General features: G+C 39.6%; 4 protein-coding genes across 6 annotated transcripts; 3 read left to right on the top strand and 1 right to left on the bottom strand.

Annotated features, from left to right (window-relative positions):
• The first annotated feature begins 2,691 nt into the window (after positions 1-2,691).
• Positions 2,692-7,654, top strand: LOC139816650 (uncharacterized). Its single transcript, XM_071784304.1, has 15 exons — positions 2,692-2,866; positions 2,948-3,114; positions 3,201-3,300; positions 3,389-3,490; positions 3,565-3,737; positions 3,819-3,918; positions 4,008-4,109; positions 4,189-4,355; positions 4,435-4,531; positions 4,601-4,723; positions 4,805-4,977; positions 5,058-5,193; positions 6,096-6,218; positions 6,302-6,495; positions 6,578-7,654. The coding sequence occupies exons 1-15, from the start codon at positions 2,692-2,694 to the stop codon at positions 6,704-6,706; spliced, it is 2,061 nt and encodes a 686-aa protein (XP_071640405.1). The 3' UTR covers positions 6,707-7,654.
• Positions 7,655-9,890: 2,236 nt separating this feature from the next.
• On the top strand, positions 9,891-13,856 carry LOC139817286 (alpha-(1,3)-fucosyltransferase 7). Of its 2 annotated transcripts, none has more exons than XM_071785265.1 (4): positions 9,891-10,136; positions 10,810-11,289; positions 11,940-12,094; positions 12,479-13,856. In XM_071785265.1, the coding sequence occupies exons 2-4, from the start codon at positions 11,026-11,028 to the stop codon at positions 13,410-13,412; spliced, it is 1,353 nt and encodes a 450-aa protein (XP_071641366.1). In that variant the 5' UTR covers positions 9,891-10,136; positions 10,810-11,025; the 3' UTR covers positions 13,413-13,856. The 2 variants fall into 2 exon arrangements, with proteins under 2 accessions (XP_071641366.1, XP_071641357.1); XM_071785256.1 differs by having other exon boundaries at positions 9,891-10,302.
• Positions 13,857-14,278: 422 nt separating this feature from the next.
• Positions 14,279-20,040, top strand: LOC139817261 (gametogenetin-binding protein 2-like). 2 transcript variants are annotated; one of them, XM_071785219.1, is made up of 11 exons: positions 14,279-14,853; positions 15,625-15,815; positions 16,163-16,306; positions 16,386-16,598; positions 16,659-16,865; positions 16,983-17,151; positions 17,255-17,419; positions 17,561-17,641; positions 17,710-17,988; positions 18,323-18,691; positions 19,044-20,040. In XM_071785219.1, the coding sequence occupies exons 1-11, from the start codon at positions 14,764-14,766 to the stop codon at positions 19,218-19,220; spliced, it is 2,085 nt and encodes a 694-aa protein (XP_071641320.1). In that variant the 5' UTR covers positions 14,279-14,763; the 3' UTR covers positions 19,221-20,040. The 2 variants fall into 2 exon arrangements, with proteins under 2 accessions (XP_071641320.1, XP_071641327.1); XM_071785226.1 differs by lacking the exon at positions 14,279-14,853 and adding an exon at positions 14,983-15,250.
• Positions 19,877-22,692, bottom strand: LOC139817295 (3-oxoacyl-[acyl-carrier-protein] synthase, mitochondrial). Its single transcript, XM_071785278.1, has 3 exons — positions 22,203-22,692; positions 21,725-22,105; positions 19,877-21,411 (listed from the first exon to the last, which is right to left on the bottom strand). The coding sequence occupies exons 1-3, from the start codon at positions 22,399-22,401 to the stop codon at positions 20,666-20,668; spliced, it is 1,326 nt and encodes a 441-aa protein (XP_071641379.1). The 5' UTR covers positions 22,402-22,692; the 3' UTR covers positions 19,877-20,665.
• Positions 22,693-22,772: the final 80 nt, after the last annotated feature.

The raw sequence follows: 22,772 nt of genomic DNA, 5'->3' as shown, positions 1-22,772 counted from the left end.
ATAATCACACAATAATCACCAGGCGTAAGACACTTGATGCCGCGCGGTGGAATAAATGCGTAAAATCATAATAATATTATGACAGTTCCAATTGAACTGACCAAGTGTTACGAATGAAAAATAATTAGCTCTCAGTGCAGAGATACGCGAGACATTGAAATTCGCGGACCACGGAGCTTATTGCCTTCCAATTAACTCGTATATATCTGCAGAATTAAATAAATAATTAAAGATATCAATTTCAATTAGTATAATTACTTATAGTAACATATATTAATTACAATAATTTTTTCTTGATCTACTCCTCTGTTCTCACACGACGTTTGAGCCTACAAATGTTGTTTGTACCAGCTGATACTAACGGTAGCACCGGCAGGTCCGGGCGACGGTGAATGACGTCTTAACGTACATTCAGGATAGAATGAACGGCGGCGAGTATTATGCGCAACTTACCGCGGCTAGCGTTCATCCTGTTCACAGGTATGGTGACTGCGATTTTCTGCATATATGCTGTTACTGTCCTCGGGTTTTCTTGCCGCCGACAAAAGGCCTTCCGCATCTCGGAAAGAACAGGTGTTCATAAGAGAGACAAAGAAAGAAAATAGAAAATCCGTTTTTGCCCCTGGACTACTTAACGCGCAACAACAGTTCTCAAGGATGGTATATTTGGATGCGCACCTCCTGGGGAGAGGCTTCACCGACGAACAGGTAAAATGTCGCATTATCTTCTATTTAGTCCTTTATCCTTTTCGGGCCAAATTAATGTCGAGTTTTCCTTTGTTTCAAATTACGAGAATGGATTAACGATAACGATCGATTTTTATTGTTTGAGGCATTTTATAAAAATGATATAGATATGCTTTATTTGCTAATTGTAACTCGCATTATCACAAATCTTTGGGAGATTCTGTGAAAAAGTACGTTGCAAAGCACTATATCGTGGAATCTACCTCGATATATAGAATTGCGCCAAAAAGGGTAAAAAATAATATAAATTTTATTCATTACGGGATATTTAAATAAAACGTGTGATTATTGCAGGAACGTGCATTTCGTCAACCGTTATTATACTTTCGAGACGTGTCCGTATTAATTGTTTCGGTGGATATTCGGTCGAACTCAAAGTTCACGTTTCCGTCCTAAGGCCTGTTCGTTTTAGGTGAACTTCTCGCACGGCTCGAAATTTTCTTTTTTTCTCTCTAACGTGAAAAAAAGAGAGGAAAGACGAGCCGTGCAAGAAGTTCAGTTAAAACTAACAGGCCTCTAGAGGAAAAGTTACGTGACCGCGGACCCCTATGTATCTTTTTCCCTAGTGTGGAAACGTGAAAAGTGAAAAGTTTTATGTGACTATCTCTTTCTATTCAACACCAATAGAAAGAGATAGTTACATGAAACTTTACACTTCTCACGTTTCCGTCCTAGAGGAAAAATTACGTGATCGACAACCTGCGTCATATTTACGTTCGATCCCGGCGACAATGGGTTACATGGATAAGCACATGGCAAATAAAAAAGAAGACATCTTGCTCGATTTCCCGAATCTTTATTCTTGGGAGGCTTTGCAGCAGTCGACACAAGTTTCGTTTTGTCTTTGTTGCTCGTTGCCAAAAAAGAAAGATAGAACGACGTTTGTGTCGACTTGTGTCGCTTGCTGGAAAGAGCCCTCTGCTCATTGTAGTTAATCTCGAATGTTGGTCAGACGTGAAAAGCAAAGTAAAGCGTAGAAAGTTCTTCGTGATAACGTCTTTTTTTATACATGTAGATTTGTTAATATATTCAGTTGCAAAATATAAATCATTGCGATTTTAATCATATGAGATGTTAGATATGTTTCTCGTTTTTCATTTGCGCGTTTTAAAACATATTGAAATATATCATTTCGTGAAAACTTGTGGAATATTGAATGATTAGATAATAAAATTATAAATCGCCTTGTGTAGGGCAAAACTAAGGGACATATTCCTGAAAACATTAACATCACATTACGTGCTTTGCGCAGATATACAGAAAGCACAGAAAAGGTGCGTAAAGCAAGTAACGATATCGTTAACGTTTACAGCATAGGCTCGATCTTATAAGTATCTTAAGTCCATTTTTGCATATATAGACGAATTTTAATCTGAGTTTAACTTCCTTTTTATCTATTTCTAATTCAAAGCATCGACGATATTACGTCAAATATATTCCTTATTACATTACAACTGTTACAAACATCTAAAGAAGGTGCAATTGAACGCTATTGAATTTAATAAATGCGTGATTCAGATACGTTAACGTAAAAGAATACAAAAGAATTAGTCAATCAAACGTTCTCATGTAAAGTCAAATGCCATGGAGCCACGTTCTGTGCATATTGTAATATTTATGTCATGATTCAGCGTATTAAGAACCAGAGTAGTCGATTTTTGACTGCTGGATTATTTCTTTCGAGCCTTCAGATTTAAGGATGGCATTCTCTTTATCGAGATCTTTCAACCGCAATCGGTTGATTCGTTTTTGGCATGAATATTTGTCGTGTATCGAAATCGTGTGTAATGTCACAGATCTTGGCTTTTGTGGTTTTTTAGTGTCAAACGGAAAAAAATCTATCTCTCGGCCATGCAAAGATAAAATGTAAAGATATGGATGTCTTCGTCTATCTAATAGATATATAAACGTCTAATAAACAGCAAGTTCGCTGTAAAACAAGCCATGGCGAAGAATGCGCACAAGCTTGAGAAGGCAATACCCTGTTGTTCAGTAGTGGAACCACTGGAACCTCGTGATTTAATCTCATTGTCAGCAGAACGTCGCAATTTAATCTCAGCAGCCAATAAAGTTTTTGGAGAGGGAAAATGGAGTCATACTGTTGTCAAACAAACATTACGTATGTTTGTCATTAGTTGAATAAATTCTCAAAAGTATGAATAGTCAAGCCTATAAAAATAAGCTAGCGAATTTGTTGCAGATTTCGACCATGTACATTCCGCTGTTGGAATTGACGGGGAGAGACGATCTAAATACCGTTTTCGCTGCGTCAGTTATGTTAAGGTCCAGCTTGAGAATGGAGACTGTTACGAGGACGATGGTTCTTACATTGCAGAGGAATCTACAAAAAACTTGTCTACACAAAAAGTCAGAATTGTATGCGTCAGTCACTTGGAAAAAAAGCAATGTATTTTATACTTCAGTTAAATGATTGGGATTTTTTGTTTGTGCAGGGTTCTGTTAAAAATGCCTTAAAAAAAATTCTCCTGTCATTTGGAGACAAAATTGAAAGAGAGCTGGAACAGCTGCAAAAACAGATTAGTTTTGAACAAGGTAACTATATACAAAGATGTGGTACAGTTATTGGGTAAGCAGATTTCAGAAAAATTAAATGTTTCAATGAACACGTTCGATACCGCAGAATCGACGGATTTAGCAACGAATTTTGTTGATTTAATCTCAGCGGCCAATAAAGTTTTTGGAGAGGGCAAATGGAATCATACTGTGGTCAGCCAAACTCTAAGTAAATTTATTATTATCTGAAATTCTCATAAGTGTTAATAGGTCTATAAAAATAAGCTCGCGTATTTATTATAGATTTCGATGCTTGTTTTGATGTTGACATAAAAATCGGTGCTCCAAATGTATATCGTGCTGGCTGCGTCAGTTTTGTTAAGATCCAGCTTGAGAACGGAAACTTTCACGAGGATGTTGGTTATTATAACGCAGAAGAATTTACAAAAGGCTTGTCAATACAAAATGCCAGAATTGTATGCGTCTCTCATTTGAGAAGAATAAGCAAAGTGTATTTTATATTTGAGTTGAATAATTAAGCATTTTTGTTTGCGCAGGGTTCTGCTGTAAATGCCTTAAAAAGAGTTCTCCTGTCGTTTGGAGACAAAGTAGAAAGAGAGCTGCAACAGCTACGAAGACAGATTAGTTCTGAACAAGGTAACTATATACAAAGATGTGGTACAGTTATTGAGTAAAACAGATTTCAGAAAAATTAAATGTTTCAATGAACACGTTCGATACTGCAGAATCGACGAATTTAGCAACGAATTTCCCTGATTTAATCTCAGCGGTCAATAAAGTTTTTGGAGAGGGCAAATGGAATCATACTGTAGTCAGCCAAACCTTAGGTACATCTGTCATTAGCTAAATAAAGCTATCATAAGTGTGAATAGTCAGATCTATAAAAATAAGCTTGCGAATTTATAGATTTCAAGGACAAGTATTACGGTACTTTAAATGCTCCATATGTATATCGTACTGGCTGCGTCAGTTTTGTTAAGGTCCAGCTTGAGAATGGAAACTTTCACGAGGATATTGGTTATTACAACGCAGAGGAATTTACACAAGGCTTGTCGATACATAGTGCCAGAATTGTATGCGTCAGTCACTTGGAAAAAATAAACAGTGTGTTTTATATTTTGGTTGAACAATTAAGCATTTTTGTTTGCGTAGGGTTCTGCTGTAAACGCCTTAAAAAGAGTTCTCCTGTCGTTTGGAGACAAAGTGGAAAGAGAGCGGAAACTACGAAGACAGATTGGTTCTGAACAAGGTAACTATATACAAAGAGATGTGGTGCAGTCATTGGGTAAGCAGATTTCAGAAAAATTAAATGCTTCAGTTAACACGTTCGGTACCGCAGAACCGACGGATTTAGCAACGAATTTTCCTGATTTAATCTCAGCGGCCAATAAAGTTTTTGGAGAGGGCAAATGGAATCATACTGTAGTCAGCCAAACCTTAGGTACATCTGTCATTAGCTGAATAAATTCTCATAAGTGTTAATAGTCAGGTTTATAAAAATAAGCTCGTGAATTTTTTACAGAGTTCGATTATACAGAGATAAAATGCGGTGCTATAAATGCTTCACGTGTATATCGTACTGGCTGCGTCAGTTTTGTTAAGGTCCAGCTTGAGAATGGAAACTTTCACGAGGATGTTGGTTATTTCAACGCAGAAGAACCTATAAGAGGCTTGTCGATACATCGTGCCAGAATTGTATGCGTTAGTCCCTTGGAAAAAATAAACAGTGCATTTTATACTATGGCTGACCGATTAAGACATTTTTGTTTGCGCAGGGTTCTGCTGTAAATGGCTTAAAAAGAGTTCTCCTGTCGTTTGGAGAAAAAATTGAAATAGAGCTGCAACAGCTGCAAAGACAGGTTATTCTTAAACAAGTTAGCGACATTATAAGAGATGTGACACAGTGGTTGGGTAAGTAGACTTCAGAAAAATCGAATTTTGAGAGACGCGGTAGTGTCTTGTGCCAAATCTAAGCGCAGCGAGACACTGACTTTGTATCTATACGCAAGCTGAGTTGAGAGAATTTCAGTAATCGGCTGAACCTATTAAGTTTCCAGCTCAGTTGATTATAGCATGGGTTTGAGTTACATAATAAAAGTGTTTTTATTTTTCGTCTACGTGTCCTACGAGCATAGATATTACACGATGCAAAAAGTCTAGAACGTATAAATTTTACATTAAGATACATCGTCACGCGCGAAAAAAATATTCCTTTCATTTTTCAAACACAACGCGGCGCTCGCAAGCGCGTTTTCTCTCTAGCGGTGTATTGAAAGAAATTGTTGACAATGGATAATATCACCAGCGTCTCTATGTCAACGTCTCTATATGTTAACTGATATTAAAGGCTGATGGCAGCCATAGAGGAAACATTATGTGATCGACCCTCTGATTCCTTTCTTTCCTTCACTATGTTCCCTATCACTTTTCTGTTTTTCCTACATATATAGCCCTTTGTAGAAAAAGTATCTCGGCTAACATATTTCTGTCCTTCGTTCTTGGCTTTAGCTTTCTAATGGGAATGCTTTATTATATAAGGAGCTTAACGAGAAAACGTGTGCGAGAAAGCAAAAAACGATTTTAACATTTTAAAATTATGAAATGTTGAACAGCCTTTATTATTTACGTAAACATTTTTCTTATGAAAATTAACATCATTTATGTTGCAATGCATAATTATTATATATGTTGATGGAATGTATTAAAACAATTTTGTACAACAGTTTTTCAATGTATAATTGTTTTTTATACTGGCGTGTGCACTCGGTGACTTTTTACATTTTCTTAAAAAGTTAATTTTTTAATAACTTCAGTTAACACAGTTGCTACCACAGAACCGATGGATTTAATAGCGGAACTTCCTGATTTAATCTCAGTAGCCAATAAAGTTTTTGGTGAGGGTAACTGGCGTCATACTGTTGTCAAACAAACATTAGGTATATCTGTGTGATTAGCTGAATAAATTCTTATGAGTGTTAATAGTCAGATCTGTAAAAATAAGCTCGCGAATTTGTTGCAGATTTCAACTATAAAGTTTTCAACGATGAAGGTTTCGATATATTTCACGATCAGATAAGTGCTCGAAATAAATACGTTGCTGGTTGCGTCAGTTACGTTAAGGTCCAGTTTAAGAATGAAAATTTTCACGTGGATGTTGGTTATTGCAGCACAAAGGAACCTACACGAGGCTTGGCAAAACTTAATGCCAAAATTGTATGCGTCAATCACTTGAAAAAATATATAAACAGTGTATTTTATATTTTAATTGAACTATTGGGGCTTTTTGTTTGCGCAGGGTTCTGCTATAAATGCCTTGAAAAGAGTTCTTATGTCCTTTGGAGAACAATTTGAAAGAGAGCTGCAACAGCTGCAGAGACAGATTAGTCCTGAACAAACTGACGACGTGCAAAGAGATGTGGCATAATCATTGGATAAGCAGATTTCAGAAAAATCAAATGTGTTTCAGGTAACACATTCGGTTCTGCAATGTGGTTGGGAAATCAATAATAACGGACGTTTTAAAGTATTTGATGTGAGGCATGTTAACGAGTATTTACCACTTCGATTTGTTTCTATCAATAAACTTGCTTTAAACGATAATTCAAATCTGTTAATTACAGTTTATAGGAAATAGGTACAGAAGTATGAGTCTATCCTGTGGACAATTTTCAAAAAAAGCTTCCCTTAAAATATTTTATGTTTAATTTTTCTCTTAATTGTTCAATTGTTCAATACTCTAGAAAAATCTGCCTCTTCTTTTAATAATTTTATATGATATATGTTTGTTTATACAATATAAATGAAGTGTGTTAAGCATATTTTAAAGAAATTGATTTTAAAGAAAACTTACTGTAATTCTAAATAGTTTTAAGAACTTAAAGAAATTACAAATTTTTGAAGATTGAGTTATTGCAGTTTTATTATAAATGTTGTCTATCTTTAAATCGTTCTCAGCTTCTCCGTTATAATGAAACTTTTAATGCATAAGTGATATTTGATTATATATAGGTAACTCTTAAATAACACGATTAATTGGTTTCGTGTTGTTGAAAACTGTGCAGTGTTCAAGACGCCAGATCTATATAAAATTGGGCATTTAGTTTTAAGGGATTATTTAAAAAAGACTTTAAAAAATAGCCTAACGTTATTACAAATTTTTAGTCCTATAAAAAGGACGTTAATCGAAGAGATAGTGTAAATAAATTATTTTTTACTTTGGTTGTTCGAGACGCGTGTAATTCAGGTATCGAAGTATGTTATTCGTAGGTCACCTGTACCTACTTAGATCCTACCCTAGTATCCATCATGAACGATACAATTATTGTGACTAATCCATTGTCATCTGTAAAGGAGTTTAAAGATTTGTTGAGTCCTCGCCAAATAAAACAAATTTTATAAGTGAATAAAAGTCGAAACCAGGTAACAGTGAAAATTTGTTAGTCGTTATTAAATTATTCCTGCGCAAGAATGTGTTTTATTTTTAAAACCCTGACTGTCTTAATCCTCTGCAGTATTATCTAGAAATTCTAGAAGCAAAATGCTATGGAGAGAAAGAAGAAACGAATGGAAAAACAGATAGAATTTAGAAGGCGTATGATGAAAAAGGAGAGATTAATTAATATCCAACGGTGATAACAAGCCTAATCCTAGATATTAATCCTCCGTGTGCATATATATATATATATATATATATATATATATATATATATATATATGTGGTCTACGGTGGGGTCTACGGCGTCGCCTATAACCAATATTATATATATCTGCTCGTAACTGTAAAGCTTGCCAGAAAATATTAAATAAACAATGGTTATCAAGATGACTATAAAGTCGTCAACTACGCAATGAAGATAGATGTTTTGAGAATTTTTTCAAATTTTTTAAAATACTTGAAGATAGGGAAAAATATACGCTTCGAACATGACAAACTAACGTATAACTGGGAAGGTACCGAAAAAACGTATGCACACGAAGGTTTGAGATATTGTAGGTTATAAATCTAGTATATATAATGCATAGAATTATCGTAGAAATGTCATTATGCACAAAAGTTGTCTCTTACAATTAGTGGGGCGATTTCTTCGATTTCATCGATCTGCAAGTATACGGGCCGATATCACAGTCTCCGATTAACGTGATCCTCCGATTAAACTCACTCTGCATCTCTTTCTAACTGTCCCCCTAGAAAGAGACGAAGAGTGAGTTTAATCGGAGGATCACGTTAATCGGAGACTGTGATATTGGCCCTAAAACTGGAAAATCAGTTCTTTTTACAATAAAAATAAATTATTTATTTATTGAAAAAAACTTACAATAAAAAATTAAGATTTGCTGGCATGATCAAAGAGCAAACAGCTAGACGGCGAAAAACTGACGGCAAGATTATGCATGGTGTAATACGATGGTACCTCGGATGGTACCTAAATTGATAGCATAAATATTGAGCAAGAATTGCCATTACGTAGCTCGATATCACATAAAGGTAAATGACTTACCTCATTTATCTTTATTCCTATTTCATTTATTTTTAAATATGGTATACTTAAGAATATAATACTAGAATAGTTTACTGAACATTAAATTACGTGGATTTTCTTCAAGAAGAACGAGATTATTGTTTAATGAGAATAAAGTCGAGGTCCAAAGAACTACATAAAATAAAGATAAATATCGATATATTAATAGTCTGAATGCCATAAACATCACAGTCGAGATCACGAAAGTATCTAATAGGTATAGCGTCAATTAAGTATCACTTCCATACACCTTATATCAACATTATCAAGAGATACAGTATATAGTGTCTTGCGCCAAGTACATGTGCAGCGCGAGACCGCCGTGGCTCTTTTACGCGAACGCACGAGTTGTAAGTACCCAGGATTTTGAGATCTTTATCATAACGCGCATTCGTCGGGATACCTAGACTGCATTCGAGGAGCGACGCAGTCCTCGCGGGATGAAAGCATAGCATACGTACGTTGATAGCTTCATAATCACACAATAATCACCAGGCGCAAGACACTCGATGTCGATGTCGCGCGGTGGAATGTATATGCCGTAAGATCATAATATTATGACAGATCCAATTAAACCGACCAATTAAGTGTTACGAATGAAGAATAATTAGCTCTCAGTGAGATACCTACGCGAGACAATGAAGTTCGCGGACCACGGAGCTCGAACTCTGTCTTCCAGCTCGCATCAGCAGAATTAAATAAATAATTAAACATCAATTTCAGTTAATATAATTAATTATACTTATATATTAATTACAATAATTTTTTTCTACTCCTCTGTTCTCACACGCATAGTTCAGGTGATCGGTGAAAGTAATTAACATTATGTCTAAAACCTAATAAATCAGAACCTAAAAAGAGAAGAAAGCGGTCTGAAAAATCATCTAAGGATTCGGGCGAAGAAAGAAGAGAGAAGGTAATAATTTGTTTGACAAACTTAACGTGTTTGCTCCGATCGGAGTGATTAAATAGTATATTGAGTCTGTCAGATAATTAGAAATATATGTATAAGTTTTTATCTATTAAATTGAGATCATTTTATTGGACTCAAACCAGCCAACACCCGTTTTCCAGACTTTCGTCCCGCTTTCTGTCAGCTTTCTGGATCACTTCCTCCGGTTCAATGCTGTCAGGAAACTCACATTCGATCGGCTCGAGTGCTTTATCACGATCGATAAGCTGCGCACACATATATGTTTGACGTTTGAGCCTACAAATCTTGTTTGTACCAGCTGATACTACGATAGCACCGGCAGGTCCGGGCGACGGTGAATGACGTCTAGAGGCTGGAGGACGGTGGTCACGCTTGGCTAACCAAGACAATCGGGATCAACGGTCAGTCGCGCGCCAGCGTGTATCCTTGTTGCACCGGGAGTCGTGCACCCGCGACTTTCCTCGTGCTTTCTATCATCCGCGCGCCTCGCGTCATTTCGCTCTTCGCCGACACGGCATTAAGTGGTCTGTCCCATCGCGTCCCAGTTTGGAGATTGTGATCTATCTGGTGCGATTGGTTCTCGTTATTAATAAATTGACGTGTTTTGTTTATTTCAACGCGCGCGACTGCAACTCTATTTCGCGCAACTCTTGTTTTAAGTATTGTTGTTTGTTGTAAAATCAATTTAATGGAGTTTACGACACATGGTTAATTGTGAAAAATTAGTGAGACGCAACGCGGAGAGTTTTTTCTGCTTTGGGATAAAATTTGTAAACACTGTACGAATATGTGATTTCCCAAAGAATCTGTTTAATTAGATTAAATAATAACTTTGCATTTTGTGTGATAAATAGCGATATTTAGAGAAAAAAAATTAAGGAAGAAGTTCAAGATGGAGAGTGTTTCTATAATCTGCTGAAATATGATAAGGAACAATAATGTCCAACTTCGTCCAAAAAAACAGTCTCTTGACTCTTCCTTAATTTCTTTTCCTCAGCAAAAACCAATAATGCAATTTAGAAAAACAGTTTTATGTTACTTAATTTCTATTTCTGAATGTACGAACTGTTTCAGGTCTTTAAAAATCAAGTTTAGTAAAATTTAAAATATACGCAACGGATCACCAGGTACTTCCGTCCTGTTCGAGGCACGACCTTTGCGATATATCTTCGTACGGAGACATCACGAAGAAGGGCAGCATCAGATAGGCGCCGATAAGAATTCAATCTGTCCCGATCAGTATAGTTGCTTAACGCACACTCCAGGATAGAATGAACGGCGGCGAGCATTATGCGCAACTTACCGCGGCTCGTGTTTATCCTGTTCACCGGTACGGTGACTGCGATTTTCTGCATGCTGTTACTGTCCTCTGGTTTTCTTGCCGCCGACAAAAGGCCTTTCACATCGCGGAAAGAACAGATGTCCATAAAAGAGGAAAAAGAAGAAAATAGAAAATCCGTTTTTGCTCCTGGACTACTTAAGGCGCAACAGCAGTTCGCAAGGACGGTACATTTGGATGCGCACCTCCTGGAGAGAGGCTTCACCGACGAGCAGGTAAAATGTCGCATCACATTTCAGTCATCGTTTATCCTTTTCGGACCAAATTAATGCCGAATGTTCCGTCTTAAATTACGAGAAATAGATTAACGATAACGATCAATTTCTATTGTTTGAAGCTTTTCACTACAATTCTTTAGAACATTATGTAAAAAAAGCACTATGTGGAATCTACATCGATATAGAATAGAATTGCGCACAAAGGGTCGACAATGATATAAATTTTATTCGCTACAGGAAATTTAAATAAAACGTGCGATTATTGTAGGAACGCGTTTAACCGTTATTATACTTTCTAGAAGTGTCCGTATTAATTGTTTTGGTGGACATTCGATTGAACTCAAGGTTCGAGTGGACGCGATCGAGCAAAGTCGTTAATTGTGACACGCTATATAGTGAGAAAGACAATCCGAGTAGGTTAAATAGACGTGGCGCACGTTCGCAAAATTTTTTTTCGAAATACTTCTCTTGCAATAAATCGTTCCTTTCATTAATTAAACATCTAAGTTAAATAAAAGTCATCGATTTTATTTTTTTGACCATTTTTTCACATTCTGCCGACCCTATTATTTATTCTTTATGCACTGTATAAGGGAAAAACCTGGATAAGTTTTCCCCTTGGATAAGCTGCGACGCGTTTTCTTCAGGTAGGGAGTATGTCTCCCCTCGGGAAATGGTTATTGGCGCCGAAAGGGAGTCCACCTCCGCGGTTAAACGCCGCCAATAAAACCTATTTGATCCTGATTTGGAAGCACGGGCAGTTTCTGGAACGCAGACACCTCAGACGTTTTACTTCCACCAAGTCAGCAAATTCTAAATTCTCTAACGCTTTTTTTTTTTAACAAGTATAACTCTAAATAAGGATACTCAAAGTAATACGAGAGCCGATATGAGGGCATGAATATTCATGCGATGTAATATTTATATACGTATATTCACGTGCTAATTTAATTTATACGTATATTCGTAGTGCTAATTTCGACCGTTACTTAAATCCTCTTCAACGTGATATCAACTATTTTATCTTTTTTCTCTTTATCTATTCTTATCTTATTAATCTATTTTATAAAGATAAATTCGTTCTATCGGTAGGAAACCGTATCAGCCTTCAGCCGAAGAAAATAGTATCGATAAAAAGACGATTTACACATCGACAGAGAATTTATATAGAATCGCCGCGTTTTAGGTTTTCACCGTGGGATCAATGTTCAGTACGGAATTGTATGCTGAGTTACGACGAAAAGGATCTGCATCGAGCGGACGCCGTGGTGTTCCATTTGCATTTCACGAGGAGTCCGTCCGAGTTGCCAGCGAGAAGCCGGACGGATCAACGGTGGATCTTTCTCACGGACGAGTCACCCTTCCACACGTTTTTGCACGACCATCAGAGACTGTCCAGCTACGACGGTCTGTTCAACTGGTCCATGTCCTACCGAATGGACAGCGATGTGCCGGTTCCCTACGGAAGAACGATACGAGGCAACTTTTCGACCGAACATTATTGGAACGCTGTCGTGAGAGCCTCCAAGACCAAACTGGTCGCCATAATGGGCAGCAACTGCGGCGGCCGTAACGGACGGTGGTCTTACGTGAGAGCGCTCAAGTCGTCGCTCCGCGGCAACCTGGACGTCCTCGGCAGATGCCTGGACGGCAACAGAACCGTCTGTCCGGGTCATTTCGACCGGGACTGCGCCGCCCTGGGCGCGTACAAGTTCTATCTGTCGCTCGAGAACTCCAATTGCCGGGAGTACCTGACGGAGAAGGTATTCTGGAACGCGTATCGCAAGTTTGCGGTCCCGATAATAATGGGAGCGTCGCGGCAGGACTGCCGGCGACTGTTGCCGCCGCGCTCCTACCTTCACGCGGACGATTTCGCGGACGCGAAGGCGCTCGCCGGCTACCTCGGATATCTGGACCGCGACGACGTGCGTTACCTCGGGTATCACGAGTGGCGCGATCGCTACCAGGTGATAAACGAGCACGGCTACTTCGGCAGCGTCTCCAAGCACTACTGTCGCATATGCGAGGCATTGCATTACAATCCCACGAAGCCGAAGGTCTATGCGAGGCTCGAACGCTTTTGGAGCAAGGAGAGGGACTGCGCTCCAGCTAGCGCTTAAAGTTTTCTGCGTTTATCTAGTCTTCGTAAAATGTAGATGAATTTAATATATAGATGAACCTTTCATCAGTGACTTTACGGATGGCGTCGGTTTAACATTGAACCGTTTTTTAAAAGCATTTTAAAGTTATAGAGATTGCAATGAAAAAGACAAAATAATTATTATTGTAAGACGATATAATTATTATTATTGCCTCTTGTTATTCTTAATAACGATAAAGAAAAATGCATTTTTTAAATAATCGAATACATATTAAAGAAAGCAAAATTTAAAACAGCTACAAGTTATAAAACTGTTAAACCTTCGCCGATGGGAGCTTCATTTTTGTTCTATTTTCAATTATTTATGAACCCTTAAATTAGGTACATATATTATTTCAATAAAACTTATTTAACATATGCACTATTTAATATTTAATAAACGCAATAAATGTTGCAATATGTAGTTAATAATTGACACATTGTCCATTATATAAAATACGTGTAGAAATTTAATGTCCGATGAAAATGCTCGCATGCGTAATACCTAGATTCATACTTGCCGCCTGAAACGGAAGTTCTGAGAAGCTTCGAGTTCGATATATCTTTTCGATTTTACCCGCGTGCTGCACCGAAGGAAATCCGCATTTTACTGAAGCTCGCGGGGAATCTTTTGGATCGATGCGAAATATATCCAGAAGGATCTCCCCTTTCATTCACGCGGCGTTCATTCAAAAAAAACGGGGCGTTCGTTGATCTCCTCTCGAGGGTTCTTCCGCGTCAAGTCTCGGCTGAGATTTCGAGAAATCGCCGTCCGCCGCGTTCACGATCGAGGAGAAAGATCAAAGATGGGTGGAGACGAGCCGTGATTAGGGAAAAACGAAAGAAGCGACGAGGGAAAGAAAGGAGAGAACGGGGACTCGTGACTCGTGGTGCCGCGCGAGAGATGCGAACGTACGCGAGAGCGAGAGACGATGACGCGTCTCGACGTCGTCACCGCGGGGCGAGAAGGGGAGGCGGTGCACGAGGGGCGGAAGTAGAGGAGCGATAGACGGCGACTCCGTACGTTGCAAATGGCAGATGGTGCGTGATATACCTGGGTACAGAGCCGTCATTTCGCTTGGCGTCGCGTCTCGTCGTGACTGTGTCTCTTTATCGGCGTGTAAGTCGTGGACAGGAGCCCATCTCGTAGCCGCCCCGACGCGTCGCGCCGTCCACGTAGGGTCACGTCAGATCGGGTTCCGCCGATCTTAGCAAGGGGCGAGGAAGCGGCCGGCGAGCTAAGCGGGCGAAAACGCCTTCGGCCTTTTCGGGGGACGACGGAATTTCACGGCACCGGAAACGGGACGACCCTGGACGGGGGAAGGCGGACGATGGCGAGGCTGGTGAACGTTTGGCGGGACGACGATCCGGTGGAGCTGGCGAGCAAGCAAATGCCGCTGATCGTCGACGAGAACCTGACGGTGAGCGCGCGCGCGCGCGCACCCGCGCCCGAGCGCCCGCGCACACGCGACGCCGATTTGCCCCGACACCGTCGTCGACCGGCGCGAGTCCTGGAATTCCCAGATGACGAGGCACGACGGCGACGGCGCTTCGCGTAACGGAGCGTCCGTGCTCCGCGCTGGATGCCTTTAATCTAAAAACACATACAACTCGGGAGTCGGAGGCGGGGGAGATAAAAAAAAAAATGAAGCGAAAACGTTGAATCGCGATTCTGGAGCTCGCCGAGTCGTCTGTCACAACTGTCACGAGCAATCGGCGATAGTGACAGTCGATTGTCCAACGTGGAGCGGACGCGCCGTTAACCCAATGATTATTCTTGTCGCATACTTGCGTCATACACGCACACAAACACATTGGGTCTGTTTTCTATTGCTGAACTGCTGGCTGCACTAGTTAAAGAGTTTATCTTTTTTCCTTTGTGGAGTAGAAATAGAAAAGATGAACTCTGAACTAGTGCAGCCAGGTTCAGCAATAGAAAACAGACCCATTTTTCTTATTTCTGTAATTCGATTGTCTCTAACTCGATTGTCAACCTTTTTACACAAGGGAGACAAGAGAAGTAGCATTATTGCAGATTATTTTTGTTATCCTTGGAATATTCTTAGCCCCGGAGCGTCGAGCGAGAACATTACCTTCTCAGTTCGAATTGTCTTCGAACCGCGAATGTGATTTATTATTACTCGATACCACGATTTATACCGTGAGACTTATCTGTCATTGTGTTCTTTTAGATGATTATGGACATAAGTGATTTGGGAGCTATCTGTGATAATCCCTTGGTCAACGGTAAACAACTAGAAGAGTTCACCAAGAAATTTGCTTTGCTCACTACGGAGGAGATCAAAGCGTCCTTTGAAGTTACTTGCAAGCATATAATTGACATTTTGAACGAGGCAGAACCATGCGTCGGTTGCCGAAGAAGGTGATTATCTCTTTTATTAGACTAATTGGATGCAGTTGAAAAACAATGAGAAACCAACTCCAAAACCTTACTTTCCCGCTAGAGCAAATTTCGCGAAACATTAGAAATAAAATTCTGTACAAACGTTATCTCAAATATACGAGCTACAATCCTTCTCAAATATAATTTCATGTGTTATACACACTTTTAGAAAAATCTGTCCACGTAATGTATTAGGACAAAATAGAAGCGCTTCTAATGGCACTTGGTTCCTTATTGCACTGTATTCAATTGGAAATAATTTTTTATTAGAATAATATATATCATTGGTAATATCATTAAGTGATTGTAAAATATTTTGTGTTCAGTGTCGAAAGATTGTTCTATGATCTAATGAAGTCGGGGCATCCTGCATTGGATCCACTGGTTATCACGTCCAATGGTATGCTGTCTATAAAAGATGACGTTTTGAAATCGCCTCAACAACTCTGTACACTATTGCACGGACATAGGTATAGATATACAGGACGCGAGAATGTTACCTTAGACGACGGGCGTGTAAAAGAATTATCATTATTTCCATCTCCGCAGCACTAGGTTAAATAATTTAATGGAAAAACAACAAAGAAATAGAAAATCTCAGCGATGCGTACTGCATACTTTGGAGATCCAGCGGTTGCCGCCGATATGGAACTCTTGGAGGGAAGTGTGGGATTGCATGGAGCTACCATGCCGGCAGGAATTGACTTTAATAGAGACGGATACGCTTGATGAAGCTTTAGATACTTATCTACGTAAACATAGGTATGTAGCTTCACGTACATTTATTCCGTAACTCTTCCATAACGCGATTGTGATTGTCAGGTTTTGCGCCGAATGCCGTAACAAGGTATTATTGGCATCGTCTCTTCTGACACGAGAACCCGAACCTACGAAAGAAAAAGGTTACGTAGCAATTTTATATTCTGGAATTAAGCGTTGCATAGCCGATCATCACGTTCATCTGCCACCCATCACGGAATACATGACTACTCTTCTTGGTCGCGCGCAACCGTGGGCGCTTATAGGAAGGTACTGATTTTCAAGATTATATAGAAATTATAGAATATATTTCAAGAATATATAGAAATACATTCTCCGGAATGTAGTGTCTTGGAAGAAGTAATGAGAGATATTTCCGAATTTCAGGGAGCGCCACGCGAAAACGCTGGAAATTGCTCAAGAAGAAGTACTTACGTGCTTAGGTATATGTATCGCGGAACGATTGCACAGAATACATCGACGAATGAAAGAGGAGGAGACTGTGTGCAAAGTATTGGCCGCTGTTGCAGTGGACGCGTTGTCTAGAAATTTCCGGGTAACAGATTTTGTACAATAATATGCTCTGTTTAGTAATATTAGAAAATTACATTCACGCAATGGAACATTCTGCAATAAAGCTACTATTTTGTCTTGGTTAGGTGGCGGTCGAAAAGAAACAAGGTATCTCTCAGTTGGAATTATTGTATGAGGAACTCACGAGGGAAGAAATAGCGAAACAGAACAAGCGTGAAAAATTACGCCTTAAACGCAAGAAGAAGAAGGGACGTCGCAACGAAACAGAGGAGAAAGAAAACTCCTGTGATGTACGTTGTACTTGTATGCAAGACGTTTCTTCATAAATTTATTGATTTTTAAGTTCTCTTTACTGGAAATAAAGTAAATTTACGTAAATAAAATTAACGTGTTTGTGTCTATGCATGACTAAGTTGTATATTTTACCATAGTGTTCAAATGAGAGGCAAAGTGAAACCCCTTGCACTTGTGCGGACTCAAAGCCAACGACGCAGAATATCAACCGACATAAGGTGTGAGACCTAATTTTACATACATATATGTATGCATACTGTATACTATCGCCTCTCTTTGATCTTAGTTGCAGGTCCTAGATCCAAAAAACAAAGGTCCGCCGACGTGTAAATGTCCGGATTGCTTAAACAAGTCGAAAACGCCTAGTATATCGCAGTCACGAAGTAAGACAGAATTAGCATTCCCTGTGAAAAAAGGTTCACAGAAAGTTATAATTAAAAAGGAAGTTGTAGCGAAAACCTCCCAAACAAAGAAAAAACTTAATGCAAGTCAATCGAAACAGAATAGTACGCCTTGCAAACAATTATCTCAGGAGGATTCATCCGATATTTGCGAGTCGTGTAAGGTAACTACAGTTGTCAATTTCGTATAGCTATAAGCCTGATCTACAATGTGATCTTTGCTTTCTGTTTTCTGTTTTTTACCTTTTTGCGACTTTCCTATTTCGCAATTCCGTCGCGTAATGCGATGTTTCTTGTTCTCTGTCGCCCAAGATAAAAATTGACGAACTTCAGAATAGACAAGAAACATCACGTTACGCGACGGAATTGCGAAATACGAGACAGTCGCAAAGAAGTAAGAACAGAAAACAGGAAGCAAAGAACACATTGTAGATCAGGCTTAGTGGATGTGTCGAGCTTTCTAAACTAAAACGTTTCGATTTGTTTCCTCTCTCTAAGGATGGTGAGAAAGTCGATGAGAATCAGTGGCATTATGCTGACAACTGCAAAGATTCCGTGACTAATGAACTGGTAGATGCTTGGATAACGGAACCCAATGAAACTAAATACATGTGGATAGAGATGAAGAAACGTTTCGAAATGTCCGGGAGAAAAAACCATTCCTTAAGCGAGCAATCGTCTCAGGATTGCGGATACTCTTCCGAGCACAATATCAGCACTTCTTCTCTTCCTAGCACACCAGAAGGTTCCGAAGTTGCTTGCAACGATGAATGGTGTGACGGGGCTTGTCATGATAAACTTAATCATTCCAGTTCTAGCATCTCTTTACTACAAGAGGGAGGTCCGACACTTACGCAAATGTTAAAGGTGAATTTGAGATAACAGAGAGATATATAGGGTGCTTTCTAGAAACAGAACACAGCCATACGCTGAGTGACTAGTAACTGGATCGCTGCTTAACTTTTTTACTACACCAAAGCGCAGAACAGTCATTTACATAGCTTTTTCACAAGAAGAAGAGACAAAACGACACGGTCAAAAACTGCATTTTAACTGTGTACGATTGTGTCTACTTGTCGTAGTTATAAAGCATTGGGTTGTACAGTATGTTACACAGAGTCACCTGTGTGTATTGCTGGAAAGCACTCTAAATATTTAAGAATTTGTTTTCTCTGTAAATAAATTTAAATTTTATGTGGCAATTTTGTTTGGTCCTCAGGATTCCTATTTTTCTGACGACGATGAGAAGGAGAGTTATATTCCAGCGGAGGAAGTATTAGAATTCAAATCGAGGGTATGTCAACTCACGGAGAAGCGGCTAAAACTCCGACAAATGCTTAGAGAACGTTTTGCCATGTTGTGCAGCCATCATACACCACTTAGCATTCTTCATTAAGAATTCCTAGCTATGGCAACATGATATCTCCGTCTTTTCCCTCTTTTTTTTTTACTTTTATTTACTGTCAGTAGTGAGACACGAATATAATAGATGTATTTTGAAGGAATTGTTATCATTCGAAGTCGACCCTCTGATGTGAATAAAATGCTGAATATGTGTATACCAGAAAGCCAAAAATATTATACAATAATATCTATTATCTTTACGAGCAGAAAAATTGCATCTAATAAAAAAATACCGAGGAATTAAATAGTTTCATATTCGATAGTTAAACAATAACGTTGGCTTTGAGAAAAATGCAGAACACAACGCAAATCAAGGTACTATGAAACTAGTATACGGAGCAACTTGAATATTGATGTATATTTCGAAATTGATTGTATAGATTTTTGCAATTTAAGCAAACGTAGGTATCTTGAATGAACATGCCTTGGCCGTGAAAATATGGCAGATCCGATTTTGCAGTAAATGCAAGTTGTTAAAGACAAGTTTTTCAATTATTTGAAAAGTATTGTATTTTCTTGAAAATTTTTATTTTCAAGATTGTTTGCGGCGATATGACCATGATGGATTTCGTGTCAATGTGTTGTAATAAGCAGAGATGCGATGTAATATTGTCGGAATCTTAATATTAAAATCAATGTTGCATTCCATTATAATATATATATACATATATTTTATTATTCCGATGTATATCCTCTTTGTGTAACTTCCATTACACGCACTGTAAAAATACTTTATGAGAAGAATTGTCGTAAATCTCATAACATATATATTGTATGTTGCATAAAAGTTATTAAAAATAGTTAAGCCGCTATTCACTGGTGATCAGTTATGTATGATTCAATTCGTCACCGAGTTTCTTCTCTTAGGCCTTGTTGGTTTTATACATATGTACATACAGGGGAGCAGCGTCTCCTTTTTTATCAATTAAACCCGAAATATCAAAGGATCCATAGATCATCTGCTTCCTAGGATTCTACGTGTTTCTCCTTGAATATTTCTTCACTTCAGTCAATGCGTTTCAAGGAATGACTAGTAATTAATTCTATTAGTGTTATGTTTTTCGTAAATTCCAAACCTGATTAATTGACATCTTTTCTCTTTTTCCTCTTGGACATTCACATCTTTAGGGGGACACACACTTTATTTTTTCCAGACCATGAGATGTGATAAAATATTGTAAAACACTCTTTCATCTTCTTAAAGCGGGCTACACACACAGAGATATGTATCAATAGATGGTATCACGACATCATTTATTGATACATATCTCTGTATGTATAGCCCGCTTAAATGATAACTTTCGTTCTCCACCAATTTCATAGACCTCCACCTTTCAAAGTTCATTCTTGAAATCCTTTTACAAGCATTTCAAAAAGTGAGTACGATATTCTCTCACCGAAGAGATAGGAATACACATTAAGAGGTTCTTTTCGGACTCAGTTGACGTATTGCGTGAAGCACAAGCATGCGTTCGTTCCACCGAAGCCGAACGCGTTTTTCAGGGCCGTTCGACGCGCCGTCGTCGCGTTCCACTTAACTTTCGTATGCGGCGCAAATCGCAAACACGTCTCCATATCCAAGTTGTGCAGATTCAATGTAGGCGGTATGACGCCCTCCTTGATTGCCAGGATCGTGAAGACAGCCTCCAGATTACCGGCGGAACCCAGGAGATGACCGTGCGCCCCCTTCGTGCTCGTTACCGTCACATTTTTGCTGTGTTCGCCCATCAGCGATTCGATTGCCTTCACCTCGATCGCATCGCCCAGCGGCGTGGACGTTGCGTGTGCGTTTACATGCGTCACTTCCGAGGTCTCGATACCGGCGTCCTTCAGTGCCCGGTCCATTGCCAATAGCGCACCGGTGCCGTCCTCGCTGGGCGCCGTTATGTGCGATGCATCGCCAGACAGACCGTAGCCCAACACCTCGGCGTAGATGTTTGCATCTCGGGCGAGTGCGTGGTTTAGCTCCTCCAGAACCAATATAGCGGCGCCCTCGCCCATGACGAAACCATCGCGATCGCGGTCGAAGGGTCGTGACGCCTCTCGCGGCATATCGTTTCTTGATGTGCTCAGCGCGCGTAACCGGCAGAACGCGGCGATGGCCAATGGACTGATACACGCCTCCGCCCCGCCGCATACCATCACGCTTGTCTCGCCACCGCGAATAAAGCGGAACGCATCGCCTGGAACGATTCGTTACTCTCAGTTATGAGAAAAGCGTTTATCAGATTTCTATTGCCGAACTGGCTACACTAGTTCAGAGTTTATCTTTTTTTACTCCACATTGAAGGAAAAAGGGACCTGTTCTTTTTAGCTGAACTTCTTGCACGATTCAATTTCCTTTTTTTTCTTTTCACGATGGAGAGAAAAAGAGAAAAGAACTGTGCAAGAAGTTCAGCTGAAAAGAACAGGCCTAAAGATAAACTCTGAACTAGTGCAGCCAGTTCAATAATAAAAAAACAGACTCAATGTCCGTTGTTTTCGCTGATCAATTACCAATAGCATCCGCGCCTGTCGCACACGCAGTTGACACCGAACGATTAGGTCCACGGAAGCCGTACTTGATGCTGATCTGACCAGCTGCCATATTCGGCAATATCCTTGGCACGAAATACGGACTGACTTTGCTGTATCCCTTTTTCAGAGCTTCATACGTCATGCACACGTCCACCAGGTCTATCATGCCGATCCCTACCGAGACCCCAGTGTCGCGCTTATCAGCTTCATCGGTTGGTTTCCATCTCGCGTCCACGAGTGCCTCTTCCGAAGCTATCAGCGCAAATGCGGTGGCGGAACACATTGTGCGTAGCTCGCTCTTCGTAAAGTGGGAGTCAATGTTGAGCTCGTGAGAGGAGTTTCCTTTCGGCACCGGCGCAGCTGTTAAATACAAATCAATTTTTATTTAATTATTTCCCACAACAAAGTTTTGGGCAACAGCAATTGTAATATTAGATGAATGTCAGAAATTGCTCACCTACTTTACACGGTAGCTTGTCGTAGTCCGGCTCGGAGAGTCGCGTGATTCCGCACTTGGAGTCGACGAGAGCCTCCCAAGCGTTTCGCGTCCCGACTCCCAAGGGGCACACGGTCCCTATCCCGGTCACGACGACACGCCGCTTGGACCTCGCGGCGGTCGTCAACGACCGGCTAACGTGCAGAAGTGGAATGGACATCGTGATTTGTGAAAGAAATCCTGCAGCCGCTCTTCAATGATTAACGCGAGAGCTATGTTTCATTAATAATAATCCGTTTCTCATGATCGTCCAAATATAAAAACCATTTACTGGGCACACCGTGAAAACAATCACGTTGAGGTTGAGGTTATGTCACTGTGTAGTGTGTAGTGTTGTGTCTGTGTACTTCAAACGAGAACTGCGAGAAGATGAATGATGAATGATAAATTACAGGCACCCTACTTTACCAACAATATATTTTAATATTTTGCAAAGTGTCTATGTATATTTAGAATAATTAATTGTAAGAGATAAAAAAGAAATTGAAAGCCTTCTCGAGTGGAAATGCAACTAATTTATAACATTGCTGA

The sequence above is a fragment of the Temnothorax longispinosus genome, chromosome 1, assembly GCF_030848805.1.
Source record: "Temnothorax longispinosus isolate EJ_2023e chromosome 1, Tlon_JGU_v1, whole genome shotgun sequence".
In the NCBI taxonomy this organism is placed as follows: Eukaryota; Metazoa; Arthropoda; class Insecta; order Hymenoptera; family Formicidae; genus Temnothorax; species Temnothorax longispinosus.
The sequence above is the reverse complement of the archived record's forward strand: the minus strand, read 5'-3'. Positions and strand labels throughout refer to the sequence as shown.

What these genes read in the sequence shown, in the direction of transcription:
- LOC139816650 (XM_071784304.1), top strand. Translation starts at nt 2,692, where the DNA reads ATGGCGAAGAATGCGCACAAGCTTGAGAAGGCAATACCCTGTTGTTCA. An exon ending in TGTGGTCAGCCAAACTCTAA is followed by an intron (nt 3,491 to 3,564) that starts GTAAATTTATTA and finishes TATTTATTATAG; the next exon opens with ATTTCGATGCTTGTTTTGAT. An exon ending in ACAGATTAGTTCTGAACAAG is followed by an intron (nt 3,919 to 4,007) that starts GTAACTATATAC and finishes TCGATACTGCAG; the next exon opens with AATCGACGAATTTAGCAACG.
- LOC139817286 (XM_071785265.1), top strand. Translation starts at nt 11,026, where the DNA reads ATGCGCAACTTACCGCGGCTCGTGTTTATCCTGTTCACCGGTACGGTG. An exon ending in GAGGCTTCACCGACGAGCAG is followed by an intron (nt 11,290 to 11,939) that starts GTAAAATGTCGC and finishes CGTTTTCTTCAG; the next exon opens with GTAGGGAGTATGTCTCCCCT. An exon ending in AGACGTTTTACTTCCACCAA is followed by an intron (nt 12,095 to 12,478) that starts GTCAGCAAATTC and finishes GCCGCGTTTTAG; the next exon opens with GTTTTCACCGTGGGATCAAT.
- LOC139817261 (XM_071785219.1), top strand. Translation starts at nt 14,764, where the DNA reads ATGGCGAGGCTGGTGAACGTTTGGCGGGACGACGATCCGGTGGAGCTG. An exon ending in TCGTCGACGAGAACCTGACG is followed by an intron (nt 14,854 to 15,624) that starts GTGAGCGCGCGC and finishes GTGTTCTTTTAG; the next exon opens with ATGATTATGGACATAAGTGA. An exon ending in AGAAAGAAAACTCCTGTGAT is followed by an intron (nt 17,420 to 17,560) that starts GTACGTTGTACT and finishes ATTTTACCATAG; the next exon opens with TGTTCAAATGAGAGGCAAAG.
- LOC139817295 (XM_071785278.1), bottom strand. Translation starts at nt 22,401, where the DNA reads ATGTCCATTCCACTTCTGCACGTTAGCCGGTCGTTGACGACCGCCGCG. An exon ending in CAAGCTACCGTGTAAAGTAG is followed by an intron (nt 22,106 to 22,202) that starts GTGAGCAATTTC and finishes TGTATTTAACAG; the next exon opens with CTGCGCCGGTGCCGAAAGGA. An exon ending in GACAGGCGCGGATGCTATTG is followed by an intron (nt 21,412 to 21,724) that starts GTAATTGATCAG and finishes GAATCGTTCCAG; the next exon opens with GCGATGCGTTCCGCTTTATT.